At 42.5% G+C, this 21,453-nt stretch overlaps 4 protein-coding genes across 4 annotated transcripts; 2 read left to right on the plus strand and 2 right to left on the minus strand.

The window, feature by feature from the left end:
- Window positions 1–257: 257 nt before the first annotated feature.
- LOC111070383 lies at window positions 258–1,681 on the plus strand. The gene is made up of 3 exons (XM_022360919.2): window positions 258–522; window positions 1,024–1,120; window positions 1,200–1,681. Exons 1-3 carry the CDS (start codon window positions 406–408, stop codon window positions 1,589–1,591), a joined length of 606 nt encoding a protein of 201 aa, XP_022216611.1. The 5' UTR covers window positions 258–405; the 3' UTR covers window positions 1,592–1,681.
- On the minus strand, window positions 1,631–3,333 carry LOC111070023 (dimethyladenosine transferase 2, mitochondrial). The gene is made up of 4 exons (XM_022360355.2): window positions 2,758–3,333; window positions 2,556–2,695; window positions 2,174–2,490; window positions 1,631–2,108 (listed from the first exon to the last, which is right to left on the minus strand). Exons 1-4 carry the CDS (start codon window positions 3,242–3,244, stop codon window positions 1,691–1,693), a joined length of 1,362 nt encoding a protein of 453 aa, XP_022216047.1. The 5' UTR covers window positions 3,245–3,333; the 3' UTR covers window positions 1,631–1,690.
- A 54-nt stretch (window positions 3,334–3,387) lies between these two features.
- LOC111070316 (protein NDUFAF4 homolog) lies at window positions 3,388–4,351 on the plus strand. Its single transcript, XM_022360791.2, has 4 exons — window positions 3,388–3,626; window positions 3,699–3,790; window positions 3,858–4,104; window positions 4,170–4,351. Exons 1-4 carry the CDS (start codon window positions 3,482–3,484, stop codon window positions 4,304–4,306), a joined length of 621 nt encoding a protein of 206 aa, XP_022216483.1. The 5' UTR covers window positions 3,388–3,481; the 3' UTR covers window positions 4,307–4,351.
- On the minus strand, window positions 4,348–5,739 carry LOC111070238 (WD repeat-containing protein 61). The gene is made up of 5 exons (XM_022360679.2): window positions 5,628–5,739; window positions 5,278–5,572; window positions 4,986–5,224; window positions 4,730–4,917; window positions 4,348–4,658 (listed from the first exon to the last, which is right to left on the minus strand). The coding sequence occupies exons 1-5, from the start codon at window positions 5,628–5,630 to the stop codon at window positions 4,385–4,387; spliced, it is 999 nt and encodes a 332-aa protein (XP_022216371.1). The 5' UTR covers window positions 5,631–5,739; the 3' UTR covers window positions 4,348–4,384.
- Window positions 5,740–21,453: the final 15,714 nt, after the last annotated feature.

Below are 21,453 nucleotides of genomic sequence, written 5' to 3' on the forward strand. Positions count from 1 at the left end.
TAAAACAATTATTATGGGGATTCGTGCAACTGATCTTCAGCAGATTGGACAGCATTGTGGAATATATAACCCATTTAAGTAAAATAAATTAGGTCAACTACGCAATACACAGTCAAATCAAATTTGATTTCGTATACTGGGACCTATACCATTGTCGTTTCTAAATCGAATTTAAATTGAGTCATAGTCCGTTTCACAAGTGCCCACAACGGGCCCCACAATATCAGCTGTTCCGATCCACAGACTGTTTATATATAAAAGATCGACGCGCAAAGTTGCGCCCACACATAAGTTGGATCCACTAAAGGGGAAAGTCGCGACTGTTCTGCTCTTCGTTATCGTGCAAAGGCCGACCATATCGACCTGTTTTACATAGCCATAAATCACACAAAAAAATCAGAGAGAATGATCAAGACGAAACTTTTGCTGCTGTGGGCGCTATCGGAGTTTCTCATGGGCATCGAGGCGCAAATAGCCTTCGTGGAGGATGCGGACACTGATAAGAAGAAAGTTAACTTGGCGGTAAGCTTCCTGAAAGAGAGAGACAAAGCGCAGCTTTGTCCCTGCTCTGTTTTGATAAGGCAACGAAAAATAAGTGAAAGCTGGGATTGGGACACCGAAGTTTCATATACCCTTGGGGTCGAGTCTTGAAAAATGGCGCCAAAAAAGCCACAAAATTCAATTAGAAGCTAAACAAATTATGAATATCAGATTAAACTGAAATGTTAGATTAAATTCTCTTTAAAAAACAAGTTATTCCTGTAAAGACTTGTTTTTTATGGGTATGATATGATTTAAAAATTTCATTCGCATAGATATGCATTCCAGAAATTTTTAAATGGAACGTAAACGATCCACATGCAGAAATATTTTAAGCTGAAGGACCTGTTGCTTCCCTTTGTGGCTGTACCAAGACCATATCACAGCTAGAACACTCTCAGAAAGGGTACCCACCACAGAGCTTTGTATTTATAAATATTTCTAATTGATTGTAATCAATCATTGGTCTCCCACCTTGCACAGGGTCGCAAGCCGCTCTATTCGCCGGCGCGTTGCCCGCGGTACCAGCTTCTATATCCAGGGGATCAGCCGCTCGATTGGGTCTGTGACTGTGCGCCAGGTGAGCATGTGGAGAAGATGATCAGCATTTTGCGAGCGATGACATAATATGCCCGCCCGCGTACGGGTACTTCCCCCAGCCACGCTCTACTACCCAGAGACGGACGCCTGCTATCCCGCCTACAGGCAGGGCCCGTGCGAGCAGGGCCAAATGCTGGTCCTGTACAAGGAGAAGATCATACCCGAGTGCGTGAAGAATCCCTGCGACACGGACGGCCACTTTATGATACGCGACACCTGCTACGAGTTCGGCAACACCAAGCACGAGGGCAATCCCTGCCCCTTCAAGGAGTACACCTATGTGCTGGGCGTCAACCCAATCAATCTGATGGTCGACTGCGTGAAGCTGTCGGTGCAGCTGGAGACGCGCATTTCGCTGGACGAAGCCGTTGCACCACCGGACTACCACATTGATCTGGCCGAGAAGTGCTCCCGCGGCAGCCGACTGCTCGTCCAGGGAAAATGCTCATAGGAAGTGGAGACGAGACGAGCAGAGACAAATCGAATCAAATTCAAAGAGATTTTAACTTTAATCATAACAATAATAATTCCTTATGTACAACAAACAAATCTATGCGGCTTTGGCCTTCTGCCGGTCCGTGGCTGGTTCGGGTTTGACCTCGTCAAGCAGCTCCTCTGCACCGATGTCATCCTCCTCGGGCAGATTGACGACATCCTCAAGGCTCTGCTCATCATTGGCCGTCTCCATCTTGAGCAGCGCGTTCTCCATGGAGGCCAGGAAAGAGCTCTCCTGGTACTCCGGCCACTGGCGGAACTGTGTGAACAGTGTCAGCATCTGACTGGGCCTGAGGTCGCCAAACTGCGTGTATATATTGATGCCCGGAAAGAAGTCTTTTGTGCTCATCGTGGTGCCCTGTGTGGTGTATTGCGGCAGCTTCTGCGGCGACTCATCCGGATATGTGGGCAAAATCGGCTCTGAGGCTTGCGGATTGATGATCAGCCTGGGCCCACAGCCGGGCACCCACTTTCTGCAGGACAGAGAGAGAGAACATCAATTGAAGGCCGACCTGGCGGGAGATTCCGCCATACTCACTCGAGATTGGGTATTATGCGATTCCGCCGGCTCACGTAATTCTGCTTGACGAAGAACCAGAGCGCCACCAGGTCTTGGGGCGAGCACAGCTCGTGAAGATTGCGCCTGGGCACAAATTTAACCAGATACAAGTACTCCGGATTGATGGCACGCACCTTGCCCAGCTTGCTGCTCTTCGTGAGCTTATATTCGGCCTGCAGCGGCAGGAAATCCTCCCGCGGCACCTTGGCAATGAACCGATGCTCGAAGAGTATCTGGAACAGCACCGTGGTGGAGCGGTAGATGAGGTAGCCCACATCATTGTTGCACGTCAGGTGCTGCAGGAGTGTAAATTGATGATCACGTATCAGAATGGGGGGGCTGTGTGCTTGATTGTAGTTACTATGTAAATGGGAGGAGGCATCGCCAGGATCATTTCACAGCGACCGAGGTTGTAGAGACTCGTCTGGAACACGAGCGAATTGATCAGATGCTTGAAGAACGAATACGAGCCCACGGCGCCAAAGACCAGCATGTTGATATCTACGAAGACAAGCGATGGGTTGGTTAGTGTGTTTGTGGGCTAGAAATGTGTGTTGCCTCACCGTCGTTAAACGCCCTCTGGGGCACATCGTGCAGCAGCTCGGCCACCCGCACGCCGTTGTCCATCTTGTCCATGAAGACCAGCTTCCAGAGGTTGACCATGTCCCCTTGGCGCACCTTCACCCGCTCCGGATACAATGTGTGCAGCTCCTGCAGCCGTGGCATAAAGTATTCCATGCTCTCGAGGAGAATAATCTTGCGAAACTGCGACTCGCGGTCGAGCAGGTGCTTGGTGAAGTGACCCACGCCGGGATTCAGCTCCAGCACGGTGTCGCAGCTGGTCTGCTGCAGATGCGGCTCCAGGTACTGGCCAATTCGCTGTGCCGCCTCCGCATTGGCCACATACATGTGGGCGGGCGTCTTCTGTTTCTTGCTGAGCAGCTTATCTGGGTACTCGCCGCTGTACCGGGCGACAAATTCGCGCTTGGCCTTGCTGCTGAAGCAGGCGACGCTCCTGCCGAGCCTCCAGCTGAAACGCAGTGGCAGCATGGCGGTAACGATTTAATAAACAAAATCAAATAAAATAATAGCCGGGCCGGGTTTTGTTTACAAGCAACAGTTGGACCATTGGCCCTTTGCAGCACTAGAAACCCACAACAGCTGTGTGATGTGGAAAGTTTACCAACACTTGTTGTTTTTGGTTATGTTTATATAGAATTTTCATTTTAATCGAATCTTATGCATAGATTTTTGTGAATCGTTAATTAAAGTCGAAGTGTTGCGGCCATGGGACAGGTAGCTTCGATGATTGCTCGCCGGGCGAATCGCTTCAATGCCGAGAATCGCGCCCACCGCGTCATTGAGCGCGAGAAACCCACACCGGCGCCCAAATTCGATTCCAATCTGAGGGACATGGAACGCACCCTAGAATGTATGCTATTGGGACACCGATACTGGTTGGGGGGTGTTTTGGGCCAAAGTTTAATCTCCATTTTGCTTGCAGTGGATCCCAAGTTTGTGGACAAACTCAACCTCAAGGACTCCAGTTTGGACACGCGACTAAAAGACGTTTATGTAACGTCACAGGATCGATTTGTGGGTTAAAAACAGGAAAAAGCTGACCAGTGGGGCACATACTGATGATTGATATCCTCTATCCTAGATTGCACGCGTGCAGGAGCGTCAGGCGGCAGATGCTGCGGCGGACATCAAAGAGCAGCGACCCCTTCCCTTGGAGCGTAAAACTCCGGATGACTTTGAGTATGGCTGCAAGGAGCCCAGTCGCATCATCAGCGGCCGCTGCACCCTGCGACAGGCGCTCAAGTTCATCAACGATCATCAGATCGAACCGGAACTGTGGCCAGCCAAGAAAATAGCCGACGAGTACAAGTTGAAGGAGACGAATGTTGGTAAGCAAGGGGAGAGGACTCTTCTCTGAGGACTTGCCTTCTAATTCGATTCCCCGCCTTCTCAGAGAACATTCTGCACTACTTCAAGACGTTTAATGTGTACATACCCGACCAGAAGTACAAGGACACACTGCTGACGCAGGCAAAGCAGAAGATAAATCTCCTCAAAGAGAAGTCCAGTGTCTCGGACAGTAGTACATAGTTCATAGCCGCCTCTTCCATAAATAGAAACCAATTGTTGTTTTAACCCTACCTCTACGATTTATTGTACAAATGAGGATCAGACCATTGCATTCGGTGGGCATTCGTAGACGTTGAGCGATTTGTCCTCGGAGGCGGATATCACCTTATCGTTGCCGGGGCTGTAGCGCACGCTCCACACCTGATCGCTGTGCTCGTTGAATGTGTGCAGGCACTTGCGCTCGGAGGAGTCCCAAACTTTCACCGTGCGATCGCTGGAGGAGCTGGCAAAGCGCTTGCCATCCTCCGAGAATGAGACGCACAACACCCAGGAGGCATGGCCCGACAGTGTGCCCACCACATCAGAGTGCGCACTGCAAAGGGGAGGGGTGGAGAGTGGGTTACAAATGGCTCGTTCAATTCTGCCCTGTGGCTAAACACTTACACATCGTAGAGCTTCATGTGACCGTCGTCGGAGCCGGTTAGCAGCATCTGAGAGTTTGGGGAGAAGCACAAGCTGCGCACGGGCATGGCATGTCCTTCCAGTGTCTGCGCCACTTTGCCAGCGGCCACATCAAAGATGGTAATGATGCCATCAATCGCTCCACTGGCAATGTATTTGCCATCTGGACTCTGCAATGCAAAAGGCGGGAAAAGTGTCATGAGCCTGGTCTCTCTGTGGTTAGGTGTCCGGTCCCTACATATGCAATGCTCAATGTGTATTTGCCATTCTGGGCATCCAGCACCTGCTCCGCCTTGCCCGTCTCCACGCTGTACATAGATATCTTGCCATCGTTCAGACCAGATATCACGTATTTGTCGCACGGCGAAAAGCCCACTGTCCACAGATCCACTGGCCCAAAGGTCAGCAAATGTTTCTTGTCCCCAGTCTTGGCATCCCACAGACACATCGTAGAGTCCAGTGAGCTGCTGGCAATGGCTATAACGGAGACAGCTATTATTTGAGCTCTAAAAAATATATTCAACACTCACTCTGGCCATCGGAACTGACGGCAACGGAGACGACGCCCAGGGCATGCCCCTTCAACGCATGGCGCAGCTTCAGTGTGTTGTCCTCGCGTATGTCCCAAACTTTTACCAGATCATCGAGCCCCCCCGTAACAATAAACTCTTTTGGCTTGGGCTCCTTTTTATCAAAGTCAAAGGGGTTCTCCTCTTCCGGTTCCTTGCCGGCATCGTCTTTCTCAGCCGGCAGTGGGTCGCGGCCCCAGGTACAACTCCACAGCGAATTATCATGCGCATTCTCCTCTCTGTGCAGCAGCGAGAACTGAAAATGATTGTTGAACAATAGTCGCACACGAATAGCAGCTCAGGGGACTCACCATCGTAAACAAATAACTTAATAGAAACGAAAAAACTTATTTACGCGAAAATGCAAAAAACAAATGGGTAAACAGTGCTGTACAACGTCATTTTTGCTCATACTTGAAACACATAAATGAGTCAGGCGAGCGTTAAAATCTTGTCAAAAATAGGTCTTAAATTTCAGCAATCTTGTAGAAAATTGATTCATCTATCTGAAGGTTCTAACCAGCTTGTAATATTAAATCGAATGTCAAAGTTAAGCAATATGATTTTTATTGGTATATTTTGAAAATTGAAAGTAATATTTCGCTATATTTTGAGGTTGCAGTCACACTGGACAGCATCGACAAAACAAATCAAGTCAAATATATGTTATTCAATACATTAACATACTTTTCAAAATGACCGCCAAACTCCATTTAGCGCACAAAAAATACCGACATTTTTCGCTCTCAAATCGTGGTGGTTTTTCAAAATTATTTGGAATGTAGATTCATTGTTGCTTCATTGCCGTCAGATACATTTGATTTGTATGGGAAAATTTTCAGCAACATGGGGAAATGAAGTATCAGCAATGTTGTGCAACTTTGGCACGGAATGAGCATACCTTGGGAAAATGGATATTATGGACTTGAGATATTGTTGGAATTTTCAGGCTCCAATTAATGCAAAAACTATTCAGTCTCTGTTCTAAAGATATTAACAAAGTTTTGCAGCTCACGGGTTCCAATACTAGGTATCAGAACCGGGATAAATGTATAATTATAAAACAAAACTTATGCATTAATAGGTAAACAACATGTCAATCTAGGATAAAATTATAAATAATGTTTCAATGGAGCTTGGAACAAAAAATTTAACATCAATTAAAAGAAATAAGGTATACAAAAATCCATACGCATAGAAGAAACTTGGTTGACCAGCAACATGTGACGTCACATTTAGTCAACATTTACGTTTTATGCTTTGGCCGTTTTTGTTTGAACCTTAATATGTAAATAATCCAATAAAAAGGACTTCTGAAAACTTGCCACTCTTGTATAAAATTTATGTATCTATGGGATAAAATTATTTGTTTAGTGTTGAGAGGGCCAACTATCTAGTAATATTAAACCGAATATCAAAATCGAGGAATATCAACGCTTATTGTCGTGGCCGTCAGTATATTTACGGTATACTTTGATAATGGCATGGTATATTTTGGTGTATTTCTGTGGGTCAGGTGGGTAAATTTTATAAATAAATCCGCTGCCACACTGATAGCAGAGACCATTTTTCGCCGCGCCAACGAAACAACGTAAAGATATCGTCGAATTTTGCCCGGAAAATCAAAACAAGTGCATGTGAGTAAGTGCAGTGCTCTGCAGAAGTGTAAAAATGCAATCGAATTGAATGCAAGTGTCGTTATATAATGCGAATGCTGAATAAAAACGCACCCAAAGTGTGGTTCTCTAAAAAGGAACAGTGCGGTTGCTGTCGCCGACGATTTGGATGACCAACAACGAGAAACGGACCAACGCGCGTGTTCTTTATTTTAGTTGATTTTTTTCGTTCGTATTTTGTCTGTGTCCGGGAGCCTCGTGTCTGGAATATATTAATAACATTTATAGTGAAACTTTAAATGTGTGTGCGAGAGTGTGTGCGGTGGGGGGCGTCTGCGTGTGTGTGTGCAGCAGCAGCAGCAGAAGCTGAAGCATATTTTATCATTCATATCTTCGTCAAAAAGCGAAAAGAAAACCAAATGTGATTTATTTTAATGCCAGGATTTTGCCGCTGACTTTCCTTGTTCTCTCTCTCTCTCTGTCTGCCGCTGCACACGCACCTCTTCCTCTCACGTTCACCCATTTGTGCAATTAACCGGAGAGGAGAATAAGAAGAAAATAATAATACCTAAATTCGCCGCACTTTCTTCCATGTGTTTTATGTGTTGTGTTTGTTTTATTGATTCCCTCTCTCTCCGTTCGCGTTTCGTCCCCCTCCCACAAAATCCTGTTTAACTGTTCTCGTTCTCTATCTCCATCACTCCCTCTCCCTCTCGATTCGGTTCGGTGTGAACAAGTTTATCTTTAATTTTGTCTCCACTCATCTTCTATTCTTGTTTTTGTTGTGGTTCTTCCACGCGACTGAATTTTAATCGCGCATTTCACTTGGTGTTTTAATTTGCAAATCACTTGAAAAATAAATCAAATCAAACAGTTTATTTTAGCTGAATTTGTTAATCATAAAGGTGAGTGAAATCCGATGATAAATACTAATAATTTTATGTGTGTTTTAAGCAGATTTACATAACTTGGTTTTATGTAATCAAATGTGTTTTTTATGCAAAATTATTAGGTATGGGCGCTGTGGGTTTCTACCAAAAATCCTACTAGATAGATGATATATTCAAGATGTTATTGCTTGCCTTCACTGCTTGTTTCTCTTGATTTATTCTCTCTCCTGTTCTGAAATAAAAAAAAAACAAATTGAGTTGCACTGCTTGCTAACTGTGGATTTACCAGCTGGCATGGATTCCTATAAAGTTTAAACAGCGCTGCTTCAACTTACAGCTGATAAGTGAAACTGCTTGCATGAAACATTAAATGTAGTGTTTTTTTTCCATCCTCACTTAGAGAGACCCATCCAATCCAACATCCAACACTCGCTCGGGCTGTTGTTTTGCCTCAGCCTTCACACATATGTAAATGGTATTTATGGATAAGTAAAAACGCTGTCCCCTAAGAGGTGCTCCACACACAACAAACGGCAAAAAACGCAGTGGAAAAGAAATGGGATGGGGAAAAAACTAGACCATAAAACATAAATGCATTCACGGACTGCCTGCTGCCATTAGTGTGAAAACTTTTCACAATATCATGCCGGAAAAAAACAAATGGAAATCCAGGGCAGGCCCAGAGGGGAAAGGAGGCGAACAAAAAAACAGAGGAAAAGCCTAAGCCGATGAGCAACTGTGGGCCGTCTAGTGCTTGTGCCTGCCCTCTCGGAATGTGAGCGACGACGAAAAAAACAATGTTATTAGTCGAGAGCGCAGAGCGGAGAGAGCCTTGATCGAGGGGGAGACGTGGAGTCAAGTGCGGAAAACCGCTGTCTGGGAAAAGCGTGACAAAGTCAAAAGCAAGTCATAAAACTGGAGCAATATTTTTTGGGCCAAAAACACCATCTCCATATTCCATATGACATCATTGCAAGGGGGCAGACGACAATGACAGAGCCAGTTTTGAAGTCTGCCAAAAACGAAAAGAAAAGCCAAGAAAAGAAAAGAGTAAAATGCTGTTGAGCTAGCGAAAAGCGTTCGCAAAAGATTTGACGGCATTAGCCTTGACATTATTTCAAAGAAAAGTGCAACACAGAGCGTCGGAGGAGGAAACAAAGAGTGAGAGACGGAAGTCTTTGGAGTGGGAATAATCAATGTAGTATTTGATCCAAAGTATTTCATAGTTCTGTAGGGAAAGACAATCACAAGCCACTATCATCTTCTGGTCCAGGGACCCATTCGACCAACCATTCCCCACTGATAACAATACTCTCGTATCATTGTAAAATAATCAACGGCATTCATTGAACTCTCTCTCTCACTCTCTGGCCACATTTGTATTGTAAGGGCATTGCCCAGACATCTTCAGGCAACAAAGACTTGAAGATCTCGAAAGTGTCTCTACCAAATGGCAGTGGAAATGTCTCCGCTGATCGGAGCGGGAGGGGTAAAGAAAATGGCACCATAAGTACTTTTGCTTTTGCCGCCTTATATAGCCATGGTCAATGTGGCTTTTAGCCATAGATAAGATAATTATTTCACTGCTATTTTTAAACCATAAATATCATATCCATTCATTTCGTTTTTTACGTAGAATGCAGAAGGTTATTCCTCAAAAATGGAATCCCACAATTAGGGCCACAATAAATGACATTTGTTCCGACATTTGTTTGCCGTAGGCTTAGGCTGAAGAATTGTTGTGAAATATTTTCAGTAACCATTTGTAGAGCCAACTGTATGGCAGAAACCAAGAGGCGTTAATGGCATTTTGCGTTGGCTCTAGCTAATGGCTAATGGTTAATGATTATTGGACAAATGTTTGATTCATGTATAATGTGACAGATAGATGTGATTACTTTATTTGATATTAGATTACATTTTGGTCAAGAGAGACACCACACAAAACGTTCTATTAAATTATGAACTTACTCCCTTTTCTACCCTTCTTAACACACAAAACAATCGGCACTTAACCCATCTATAACCCTGCTGATCTCTTACCCTTGACCTTGCCCCAATGCAAAATGCCATCAAGTATGTGCGCATAGTTTAAGGGAAGAATATAAAAACGTACAAGAAATGAGATCCTGATACCTCTTCCCTGGAAGCACTTGAAAATCGAGTGTTTCTACCCCATAAAATAATTTTTGTTCTGCTGATATATATTTTTTGTTTGTAATTTGAGCAGCTGTTGTTTTCCTCTCGCTGCCCCCTGTCTTTGGGTTATGTTACGCTCCCTCTCTACCCTCTCTTTGGGTAGTGTTTTTCTTCCCTGTGAACCCCTAAAAAGGCAAATTGATATAGCTTAAGTCTACAACTGATAAAATGTCAAACAAATTAGATAAAGTTGCGGCCAAGGTTATATGTATATTCTCGTATATAACAGTCGCCTAATCAATCTACATTATCTGAATGCTATATACAGAGATCCATACAAGAATCTAATACTTTTATTATTCTTACTTTTATTTCTTTTATTGCTGAACATTTTGTGTATCTCTTAGATAGATGCCTAGAGTTCATACAAAATTTTGCTTGTTTTTTTGGCCATTCTGCTTTCTATTTGTTGCTGTCTTTTATTGTTATCTTACAGAGAGTTTTTTTCTTTCAAGAGACAAAGAAAGTTTCTAAGGTTTCTTCTTTTACTGCCTTCAGAATATACAAATTGGGACCCGAATATAATGGAACAAAAATATGCTGATTATTTTAATGACGATATTCCAATAAAACCTGTAACCCATACATTACTAAATAGATATTAAAATAAATATTAATATTTTTGTATTTAACGTTTTATGACATGGTATGCTCGTGTGCATACTTCACGACTATTTATTTTCTGTCTGCGACTGTTGTCTTTTGCTAATCGCTGCTGTTGAATTAGAATGTGTATTAGGGCATTCCACACGCCGCGTGGAATAGATTTAATCGCTTTTACACACATACATATGTATGTACATGTACATATGTACATGCTGATGCACATTGCTGCCAACATTCTTTACATTTATTTTATATATTTTATAGCCTTTGCTAATAAAATTATCTCCCAGATCTGTTAGAGTATACAAAACTTTAGCCACGAGATGAGGCCTTTCTTTCTTTTCTTTTTCACGCCTTTCACGTGCTTTGGCCCCCACTCCCTAACCCCCTTTTATGTGTGTGTGTGTGCGTTTGCTTCATTATTAATCGCATTTTTAACGCCACTTTTAAAAGCATACGAGTGCGAGTGATGCCTGCTGCTGTGATGGTGTGTGTGCTGTACTGCCAGTGGGTGAGGAGGCCTCTTGGTTGATTGGGGGGAGGGAGGCAGTTTTGGTGGGGTGGGGGTTAGAGGTGCAAAAGAAGGCGTCAATTGGCTGTCGTCTGGGCCCAAAAAACACTTTCACAATTTATCAAAAAAACAAGAAAGAAAAAAAAAGAAACATCAAAATGTTCAATGTTCGTTTACAATTTTACACTTTTTGTTGCTGGTTGCTGTTGTTTGTTGTCTGAAGTTTTCTTTTTTTTTTCTTTTGTGTCGGAGCCTGTCTACGGAGTTTTATTATTAATTAAAAAAAGACCCTGACAGACAGACAGACATGATGAAGATGATAATGATGACCGTGACCCCCCCAGAGTGGGTCTGAGCTTTGTTTTTCCTTTGTTTGAATTTCTTTTGTGATGTTTCACATTTCCCGCTGAAAGTTCGCTGATCTGACTGAATCAGAATTTGTATATTATAACTGAATAAAAAACACATCAACGATTAGGCCACGCCTCCCCCATGAGTTGTTGCATTTTTAATTGGAGCCTCCGCCCCACAATTGATGCACATTTTCCAGACATAGAGTGAGAGAGGCATTCACTCCGCTCATTCAAATCATTTATTCAGCAGAGGCCCTAGACCTCACAGCCGACCGGTTTCCAAGCTCTTAATATGATTAAGTTGGTTATGCTTCGACAGTGCTCGGATCGTGCATATTTTTAGCTACATACTCGCATAAGTTTTTCAATTCCAACCCCCAAAGTGGGAGTGTGGGGCGGGGAACTATCCAAGGAGCTTCTTGATGTCATGGAATATTTGAAATTAAATGTGACATGTGACTGTGCAGCAGTGTGCGTTAAAAGTATACTTCCAGCTGATCTAATCATTGCTTAAAATTGTATTTAAGAAATGAAGTTAGATCTTTGCATGGATTTATGTAGAGATATATCTTAATGCCTCAGCTGGCACTTGTCGGGTTAAAGCGACTGCCAGAGAGAGAGAAAAGTCCAATGCAAAGAGCGAAAGTGAATAAGACATAAGAGAGCAGGAGAGAGCAGCAACGGGAAGAGCGTGGAAAAGGGAAAAAGATCAAACGAGCAGGAGAGAGGATAGTGGAAAGCCGGAAAGGTTCCCCGTTAGAAACCGAGACTTGGAAAGAGAAGATCGATTAAAAATAATGTAGTGTCTGCTCTGTGACACTTGCTGCAAAGATGGAGCATTAAATGATCGGCAGTGGAAAAGTACAACAGAATTAGTGGCACTCTTCCTTACAGCCCAAAGCCCTAGCCCTCCAGAATAATTCCAATCAACATCAGCTTTTTTATACTCCTAACTAATGTTGTCTATAGTTTTGCATAGTTTTCTACACTCTATGGTTCAAGCACAGTTCAAGTTCATGTGAATCTGTACATCTGTAAACTTTATCGCCCTTGCAATTTGCTATTGTGATTACAAACTTATTGACTAAACACTTTTTTGCGATCTATTGATTTGAATCACCATGCAAACGGCAAACAGCAAACAGCTCCACCACCCCCAACCTCTGTCAAATGGTTTTCATTTCAATTTTTCAATTGAAGCCCGTCCAAACAAATTGCATTTGGTCCCCCCCACCCACTTGCCCTGGCATTGGGAGGGGAAAGAAGTCTAGTCGAAGGCCAATTAATGGAATAGAACAAAACGTTCCCATGGAACCAAACGAAATGCAAATTCAAAGTGCTGACAGGCGACAATGTCAGATCGGAAGAGTGAGGAGAGGAGTGGAGTGGATGTGTCCATTATGTATAAGCATATAAATAGATATTTCTAAATTGAGTTCATGTCATTGGCACATCATTCTTGAAAAATTCGACAGTCGCCGGATGTGTGGCGGGACTAAAACAAAAGGCAGGAACCGCTGGCCATAACCAAACATATTTTATTTACCTATCGAAGGAAGGAAGGAACGGTGGTATCCCATATAATTGTACGATATACGATGTGTTAGTTCTCAATATATATGTATGTACGAGAAGCACGAGTTTAGTTTAGTTTCTGGCCACATGAATCACATTCTCTAATTATACAGAAAAACAGTCAGAAGCAGAGATCACAAGATGACGTCTTCTGGCCTTGACTGAAGGCAAAATACTCACCTCAAAATCAAGTCATATAATTTGTACACTTGGAAAAAATTCTGCCAGAAAATTTCTTCTGAAATTCAATTATTTTCTCAGTTTTTTAATAGAAATATTTACAAATTATAATTTCTAAAAATTACATGTAATCAATTTTTCAACCCGTTCTTTTTTTTATTTTCAGCAAACTAAAAACGCAAACCTCAACAAATCATAATTTTGGGCCTTCCTCCCTCCCTGCAACACCACAAATGTTTTCGGCCAACAAATCAGCTTATTAAGGTGAGTTGTTAACCATAATTATATATTGTGTATCAAGAGACCCATCGTGTCGTGTATTAGTGTCGATTGGCGCATGTGTCAGTGACTAAGTGAGTGCCGCATTTAATGACTGATAATTGCTGATGGACAAGAGCTCTGTTTTGCCTTGTCCTCTCTCTCTCTCTCTCTCTCTAGCTGTTTTGGCCACACACTATGATAGATTAGATAATGCCACTCGAAGTGTGGGGCAATCTTTAGGGGGGTAAGACTGCAGTAAAAGAAGATTTCGCAAAAGGTAAAAAATTGCTGTGAGTTTATATAATAATAATAAAATAAATACAAATTTAAATATTTGTGTGTCCGAAGGGAAGAATATCTTCATCTTTTGATCATCTTGTTGAGAAAAAAGCTTCTCCGAAAAGGTTTGGGAGAACGTCTCTTTTTATCTACCGTTTAATGACAGTGAAATGCATTTGTTTCGGTCTGCGTCTGTACGATGAGCAGAAGATTTAAGATCGATTTGGGCCCAACTTCTCGAATTGTATTCCTTATTACATGCCTCGTGGATCAAGGTGCAATAATTATTCCGGAAACACCTTCCTACGTCACTGGCTGCACCTGACGATAACCCAACCCCCCTGACAGGCGGACAGCTTGACAAACAGACAGACAGCTTGAGTGGTTGCTCGGTGGCCCACCTGCAGTTGTCCCATCAATCTTCTGGCCCCGTGGTCTCTCTACTACTCTACTCCCTCATAACCATAGCTCAGGGGTGGGGGGCTCTTGTGGCTCGTGGCTCATGGCTGAGGCATTTTTAATTAGCAAATGCTGCCACGACACCCAATGAAAAGTTGATCGGTGCTGCTGCTGCTGCTGTTTTTATTGGCCCAGGGCCAGCTTGAAAAGCGTGAAAAGTGCAAAGTTTATTGGGCCAATCGAATAATCGAACAAGAATCGAAATCGAAACCAAAGGCAGCAACAGCAGCAGCAGCAGCCCCCAAAAAGCGAATGACAGGGCAGGGACTATTTTTAATTGCTGCTGCTGCGGCTGTCACAGCGACAGTTTCAATTTCAATTTCTAGTTTCGGTTTTTCAATTTGCTGTGTAATTGATTGCCTTTGGGGGCATGCCACTTCGACTGCCACTCGGCGGTGGCCATGGTTAGCCACACAGAAAGAGAGATCCCAAACAAGAAATGCAAAAGCTGTGAAAAGCTGCGAAAACTTAGACAGATTCAATAAACAAAAGTCAGAAAAAGGCAATTTAAATGAAAGGAAAAACTTTCCTTTTGAATATGTGAAAATCAGTGTGAAATTTATTCTACAGGCTGGTTAGGTAGGGGGAGGCATGCTGCTAATTTTAGCATTGCATGAGGCATGGTGTGGTGGCAAGAAGGGGTTTTTATTTATATTTCTAAATATTTCTATCGTTCTGGCTATGCTCCTTCCCCTCCATAGCATCGGTTCTGGTTCAGAACTATTTCTGGGTGTGCTCCCCCCGAATATTATTTTGTAGTTAGATTTTAATTTTAGTTCATTGTTGTAGTAATTCTTTTTTTTTTGTGGTGAGTTTATTGAACTACACATAGGTTGCCGCCTGCCCCCCAAAAAAAAAGTACAACATCGGACATGTTTATGCGTCTCGTCGGTGGCGGCTATTTATGGCCAAGGGCCGGTTAGGGGTACCAAAAGCCACAGACACACACGAAACACATTTTGATGGTTCATTGCCATATGCCTGGAAATGTTATACATACATATGTCAGGTCGCACCAGATATTGTCAGTAGATGACGCCAGTTTTAGACACATGTATGTGTGTGTGTCTGCCCCCGTTTCGCATTATGCGGGGTAGCGGGAACTGGAGTTGAACTGGTTTATTCATTGATCTAATGACTCCCATGCGCCTGTCATTACTCTTTGAGGATAGAAGTTATTGGCTTTAAATTTATTTTGAATTATTATGATTACAAAAATTTAATTTCATTTTTTTTGGGGCTTACAGATTTTGTGGATAATTTTTATGATTATGGATATTTTTCTTATAACTAGAAGTAGTACAGAATTGGCAGAGAATTAAATTAAATATTTATTTAGAACTTTAATTTAAACTTCAAATCTTGGAATTGTTTTTATGGGAATCAAATAGTTTATTTTCTAAGATATTTATACCTAATTTATTTTTTTTATAGAAAATAAAAAGATTTTACTCTCTGCAATGCAATTAAAATGGCTAAATAGTGTGAAAATAATTCCACACAAATAATTGCATGCTGAACAAATGAAAACAAATTGCGATTTGCCATTTGGCCTGCCTTATCTCAAATATTTGTACTTTAATTTAATGATCGAGGCGCCACAGCACAAACAATACTTATATATGTTCGTATATATATATACACATGTAAATATGTATATATTTCTATAGCGAGGGTATGTACTACTCTCTACAATCCCATATATGGCAATAAATTCTGGACTCTCATTATTCGCCTGTTGAAATCAAGCGTCCGCTGATAGCGATAACGATTAGAAATCGACCTGCGGAAGGTGTGTTGCTGTTTGGTCGCAGATAAGAACGTTTACGAATTTGGAGCAAACGATCGTAAACCTTGACCAGCAATGAATTGGGGCTAATGAATCAGCTGACGATGATCGTTCAGCGGCTGGATCTATGCGCTAGTGGGGGGATCCCTGGTGGAGTCAATTTCGAAAGGCATTTTCTTACGTTCGATGCCGCCGCCACTTCGTTTTTCCAATCAGCAAACGCAAAAGCAAATCCAATTATCAATTGGATCAATTGGAAAGTCGCGCGGCGAAGGCAACCGCAAAAAGAGGCTGACAATCCAATAAACGGGGCGTGTCAATGCAATTAAGGATGGGTGTTCGGTTCGACTCGGTTCGGCTAAGGAAAGTTGGGCAAAGTTGCGCTGTGGACCCAACCTTTGGGTTGGGTTCGTTCTTTCGCCCGGCGGCACCCTGCTCTCCGTCGGATCTGTGATGCTCCGTTGCCTCGTGCCTGGGCTTAGTAAACAAGTTTTTCTCTTCTTACTCTCTATTTATGTTACTCTTTTCACTGTTTCTGTTTCTGGTTGCGCATGAATCACTCTTTTAATACCCTTTCAGCTGTAGAGTTCAAGGGCATATTCTGTTTTGGAAAAAATCCGTGATGGACATGCAAAATAAATTGTTAAATATCAGTATTTGATATATTTAGATTCTTTGTAACAAATATTTCTTGTATTTAACCTCAGGATCTTTAAAAACATTATAAATTGCATCTCTACATAGATTATTTCGAGTCCAGGATATCCCTATGGTCGAGACTGTTGTCAAAGTTCTTGCTTGTTGGTTCTCTGCTTTGCTTTTGTGCTTTGTGCTGCTTTGTCTTTCCGAAAGGTAACTAAACAACGTACACACACACACATACACAGGCGCATACACACATAGCAATGTACAGTTAAAGGGCAGGCTGCACAGAGGGAGAGAGAGAGGGAGAGAAATTGTGTTTATGACGTTTGCACTTAACCCCCGCCATAATGCCATGCCGTACTGGTTCTTGCACAGCATGGCACAGTTATCATTCCAGCCACCGCCACCGCCCCCGCTGCCCACCAAGCTTCGACGAGCTTTCTGCCCAGCCGCCAGCAGCAGCAGCAGCAGGCGGAAGCAGCGTGCGTGAATGAATATTGGATCCATCCCCACGCAGAGCAGCGCGCAGCAGCTCTCGTTCTGTCATTCTGTGCCTCTGGCCGTGGCATCACTTATTCATTCACTCCACTCAGTCAGTCAGTCAGTCAGTCAATCAATGGAATTTGGCTTTTGCGTTACCGTTTTGTTTTCGTTTGATGCTTGATTGCATTGCCAGCGGATATTGACGATGCATTGGGGAGAACCCAATAAAGCAGCACCCCTGCTCCTGCCTTTTAGGTCTCTGGGGGTCATGCCGGAACCTTCAGAATTCGATCACAGTGAAACTACTCAATTCGTGCTTGCTTTGAGGAACTTTAAGACTTCCATTTCCATTGGCAGAATATCCCCACAATTGCAGATGATGCCCAATGGGCTTTAAATATTAAATTTTCTTTTTTTTTGAATTCCCCTTTAAAAAGGTTTCACTTTTTAAACGTTAAGCAAAAGGCAAAACCTATAATTATCTGAATAAAATAAAATTCAATTAAAGAAAACGAAAGAGAATAATAGAAATAGTAATAACAAAAACAAAAACCGTCACTGGTTCATGGTCAACTCGTGCGCCTAATGGCTGCCAACGATTTTTCCAGCCGCATAATTACACCAACAACAACAGCAACATTTAAACAAAGGCAACTGCTACCACCACAATAACAACAACAACAAAAGCAACAACAGAAAAATTGTTTCATTTACATTGTGCAGCGTCATGGAATCTCTGGTCAATGAATCAGTCAGAAATGCTCCTCAGAAATGGCACAAAGCACGCCAACGCACACGACAAGCAACCATTAAAAAGTCTGCACACGCGATGCCAAATCTTACATACATATATATATGGGAATATATATTATATAGTAGTAGCTTGCCACGCCCACGCTCGAATCAGGCTTATTATGGGGGCAACATTTATTGGCAACCAAAAACCGCAACTTGTCCAAATGGAAAGGTGGGAAGGTGAACAGGTGTCGCGTCGCCCCACGGGGCGGCTGAGTGGGAGAATGAGTGTGTGTTGGCTTGTGTGGGCTGTAAGCGCCAAAAGTTAACCATTATTAACAGATTATTAAAAAAACAACTCAAGTGGCCAAGGGTAGGGTACACAAACAAATAAAGGTAAAGAGATCAGCCGAAGCCGAAGCACGTGCTGCATTAAAATAGAGCAAACAAAGTGAAAGAAAAGAGTGTCTATGAAGGAAAATAATGCCAGATTGTGCTTTGGGTATAGGGCTGTCGGAGATTGCCGAATAAAGGGTATTTATAAATGTTAGGTTACATAGTATGTAGTAAATATTATGTACCTTCATTTAGGATCCCGTTCACTTATTCTTGATGCAATACGAATTTGCTGAGAGCTAGGCCTGGGAGAGAGGATTCAACTCTGCCAAGTAAAGCTCATGGTGCGAAGAGAGCGATAGACACAGCAGAGAATGAGTTGGCATAAAGATTGCGAGAGTAAAATGAAGATCCAAAGATAAAAAAAATTTCCACTGTACTGCGCTCGAGGCAACAAATAGACGAAATGCCAGGGAAATAATCTTTGATATTCACTTTCATATGTTCATTTTCGGGTTTCGGGTACCGTTATCCTTTACCATTGTTTATGTCTATCTGCGGCTGTCGCCTGCCAATATTTTGGTAATTTTATAGGCTTTAATTTTATTTTTATTTTCGATGGAACCTCTTTTAAAAAGGCTCTGCTAAATCGAAAGCAAAACCCATCGAAGCAAAGCAATATGTATATGTGTACATACATATGTATGTATGTTTGTATGTACATAATGTACATAGTTTTTAAAGTGCAACTGCAACTATTTTTAAATTTGTACGAGTATTTTATTTATAATCTAGGCGCTATTTTGATTCGATTTCTATGGCCCTCTGGCATTTCCATTGCAACAACAGAAGCAGAAGCAGAAGCACACCCCAGCAATTGTTTGGCTACTAATTCGAACTACTCGAACATATCCGAGGCCTGTTGTTAGACAATTTCATTTGCAGTTTGTATTGCAGTTCGCAAATATTTGCACAATCCTCGGGCCGCTGCAACTGCAACTGCCACTGCCAGTGCAATTGTTGCAGTTGCAGTTTCTGTTTCGGTCCTCTGAACGCTAATTGAGTGAGCACACGACAAGCAGGCAGGCAGTCCCCCCGTCAGTCCGTCAGTCAGTTAGACGCACCGCACCTTCCGACTGTCCGACTGTCGGTCAGGCAGCGGGCTCTAGAGGAGAAATGAAAAACGCAGCAAGGCCTGTGGCTGGTTGCAGAGATGCAGAGAGTCCCCCCATACATGCATATAATGTGGGGCATACAACATCTAGCCATCGGGGCATCGTGTGCTCCACACTTTGTTTCTGCCTCATGCAGCACGAGGCATGCAATATCATACAGGCAACATGCAACACACGCCATAAACTTTAAGGAAGTTGCCCAAACGATCACAAAATAAAAAAAAAACATCTAAAATTCATCATCGTCTTTATGTCTGGTACCGCGTAGATTATGGGGAGGTATATGGGGCATGTGGTGGATATACACTTCTCCCGAAAATAGCCATAAGTCTATCAAAGAATTCCACAATAACTTTCTTGTTTCCAAGGCATTTTGATGCAAAGCCCCGCACATAAAATCTCCAAGCCACTGTCCAAAAATCCCCTTGGACCGCCCATGTACACTCTCCAGTCGTAAAAATTGTCATAAATTTAATCCGATAAAGAGTTTCATTTCATTTAGTGGCTGACAAGACTGACCAGAGGCTCTTGTGCCGTAGCCACAGCCACAGCCACCGCCGGCACAGTCTGATCGTCTAATCAGCATCATCAACGTCATTATGATTATTATTATTATTTTTATTATGATTGTTACTATTATATATGTATATGCCTGTGCATGTGCATTTATGTGCAGCTGTAGCTATGACTAGTGGCTGCTGCTGCTGTCAGACGATGACAGTTCATGTCGCTTCCATTTCCACTGCGCATCAACAATTTTCCAAGTTCTCTTTTTTGGGTCAAATGTTTGCCTTAAAGTCAGTGAACTTTTGTGGCATAAAATATTGAGGAAAATTCTGTTTGTGTTTGACAGAATGATTGAGCGATGGAATGACGGACTGCTGGCTGATTGATGGCGATTTACAGCAATCAAATTTTGTTGCCATGGGAAAACGTTTTCACTTAAATGAAATTATCTGAAAATTAAATTGCATAATTGATTCATGGGGCGGCAGTACATAGGCAACGGGTCCACTCAGTGGCAACAAGTTTTGCCTGAAATCGAAATCGATAAAACGTTGCAGCTCCTCTCTCGTGTGCGAGACTCTCGATTATTGCTCCCTCTCTCTCGCTATCTGTCTCTCTCTGGCATCTGCGAGACTCCCTCCTATATAAAGAATCTTGTTCTCGCTTAAACATTTCTCAGAGGAATGGCTGTCTGCTCGTTTGCTACGGAAATTCTCAGCATTGCTCATACGACAAGTTGTAAAATGTTGCGGTTGAAGGAAAAAGCCTTTTTCAGAATATGTCAGTGAGAAGTTTATAAAGGAAAGAGTAATGATTGGAAATTTATAAAGGAAATGCAGATTCAGATTCAGAAGGAAATATCTTATCTAAGAGTGCTCCAAGTCCAAAAGAGATCATTGCATTTATGCAATATATTAGAGTGAATAGAGAGAAGACACAATATATCTAGATTTGTTTTATTTCGAAGAATAATAATAATTGGAAGCTGGCAAGGCTTTAATATGCTGAGATCATCTTAAAAGAATGCCAAAATTGCTTCTAAAACTACAAAAAAAAAGCAAAAAACACTCGCTTAAGCTTAAAAAAATTAGCTACCTAATAGCTTGCATTAATTGACATCCAAGCAATTCCCTTGGCATCGAATAATTACTATTGGCAATTATTTATATAATTTGTGCAATATTACTCATACGCCTCGACTGTTCTTGCTGCTTGGCTGCTACTGTGATTCAAAAACAATTCCAAAGAAACATTGATTCTATAATTCTCTCAATAAAGGAGAAAACTCTGCTGCACCGTTTCTCTCTCAATAGAAAGTGAAATTTTGTAAGTGACATGTGTCCAAGACCCTGGAGTAAGCATTCATTGGCGGGCAAGTGGGAATTGGTAAGCAAAGTGGAGCGGTTGGGGGCTTGGCAGATGGAGAAACAAACACGTTGGGCCAACAAATAAACACGCAAGTCGATCCAGCAGCAGATGTCTCATTTCATTTCGTTTTGTTTCGTTTCGAATTGGGAATTGGCTGCCATTTGAGAGCA

Source organism: Drosophila obscura, unplaced genomic scaffold, assembly GCF_018151105.1.
Source record: "Drosophila obscura isolate BZ-5 IFL unplaced genomic scaffold, ASM1815110v1 contig_150, whole genome shotgun sequence".
In the NCBI taxonomy this organism is placed as follows: Eukaryota; Metazoa; Arthropoda; class Insecta; order Diptera; family Drosophilidae; genus Drosophila; species Drosophila obscura.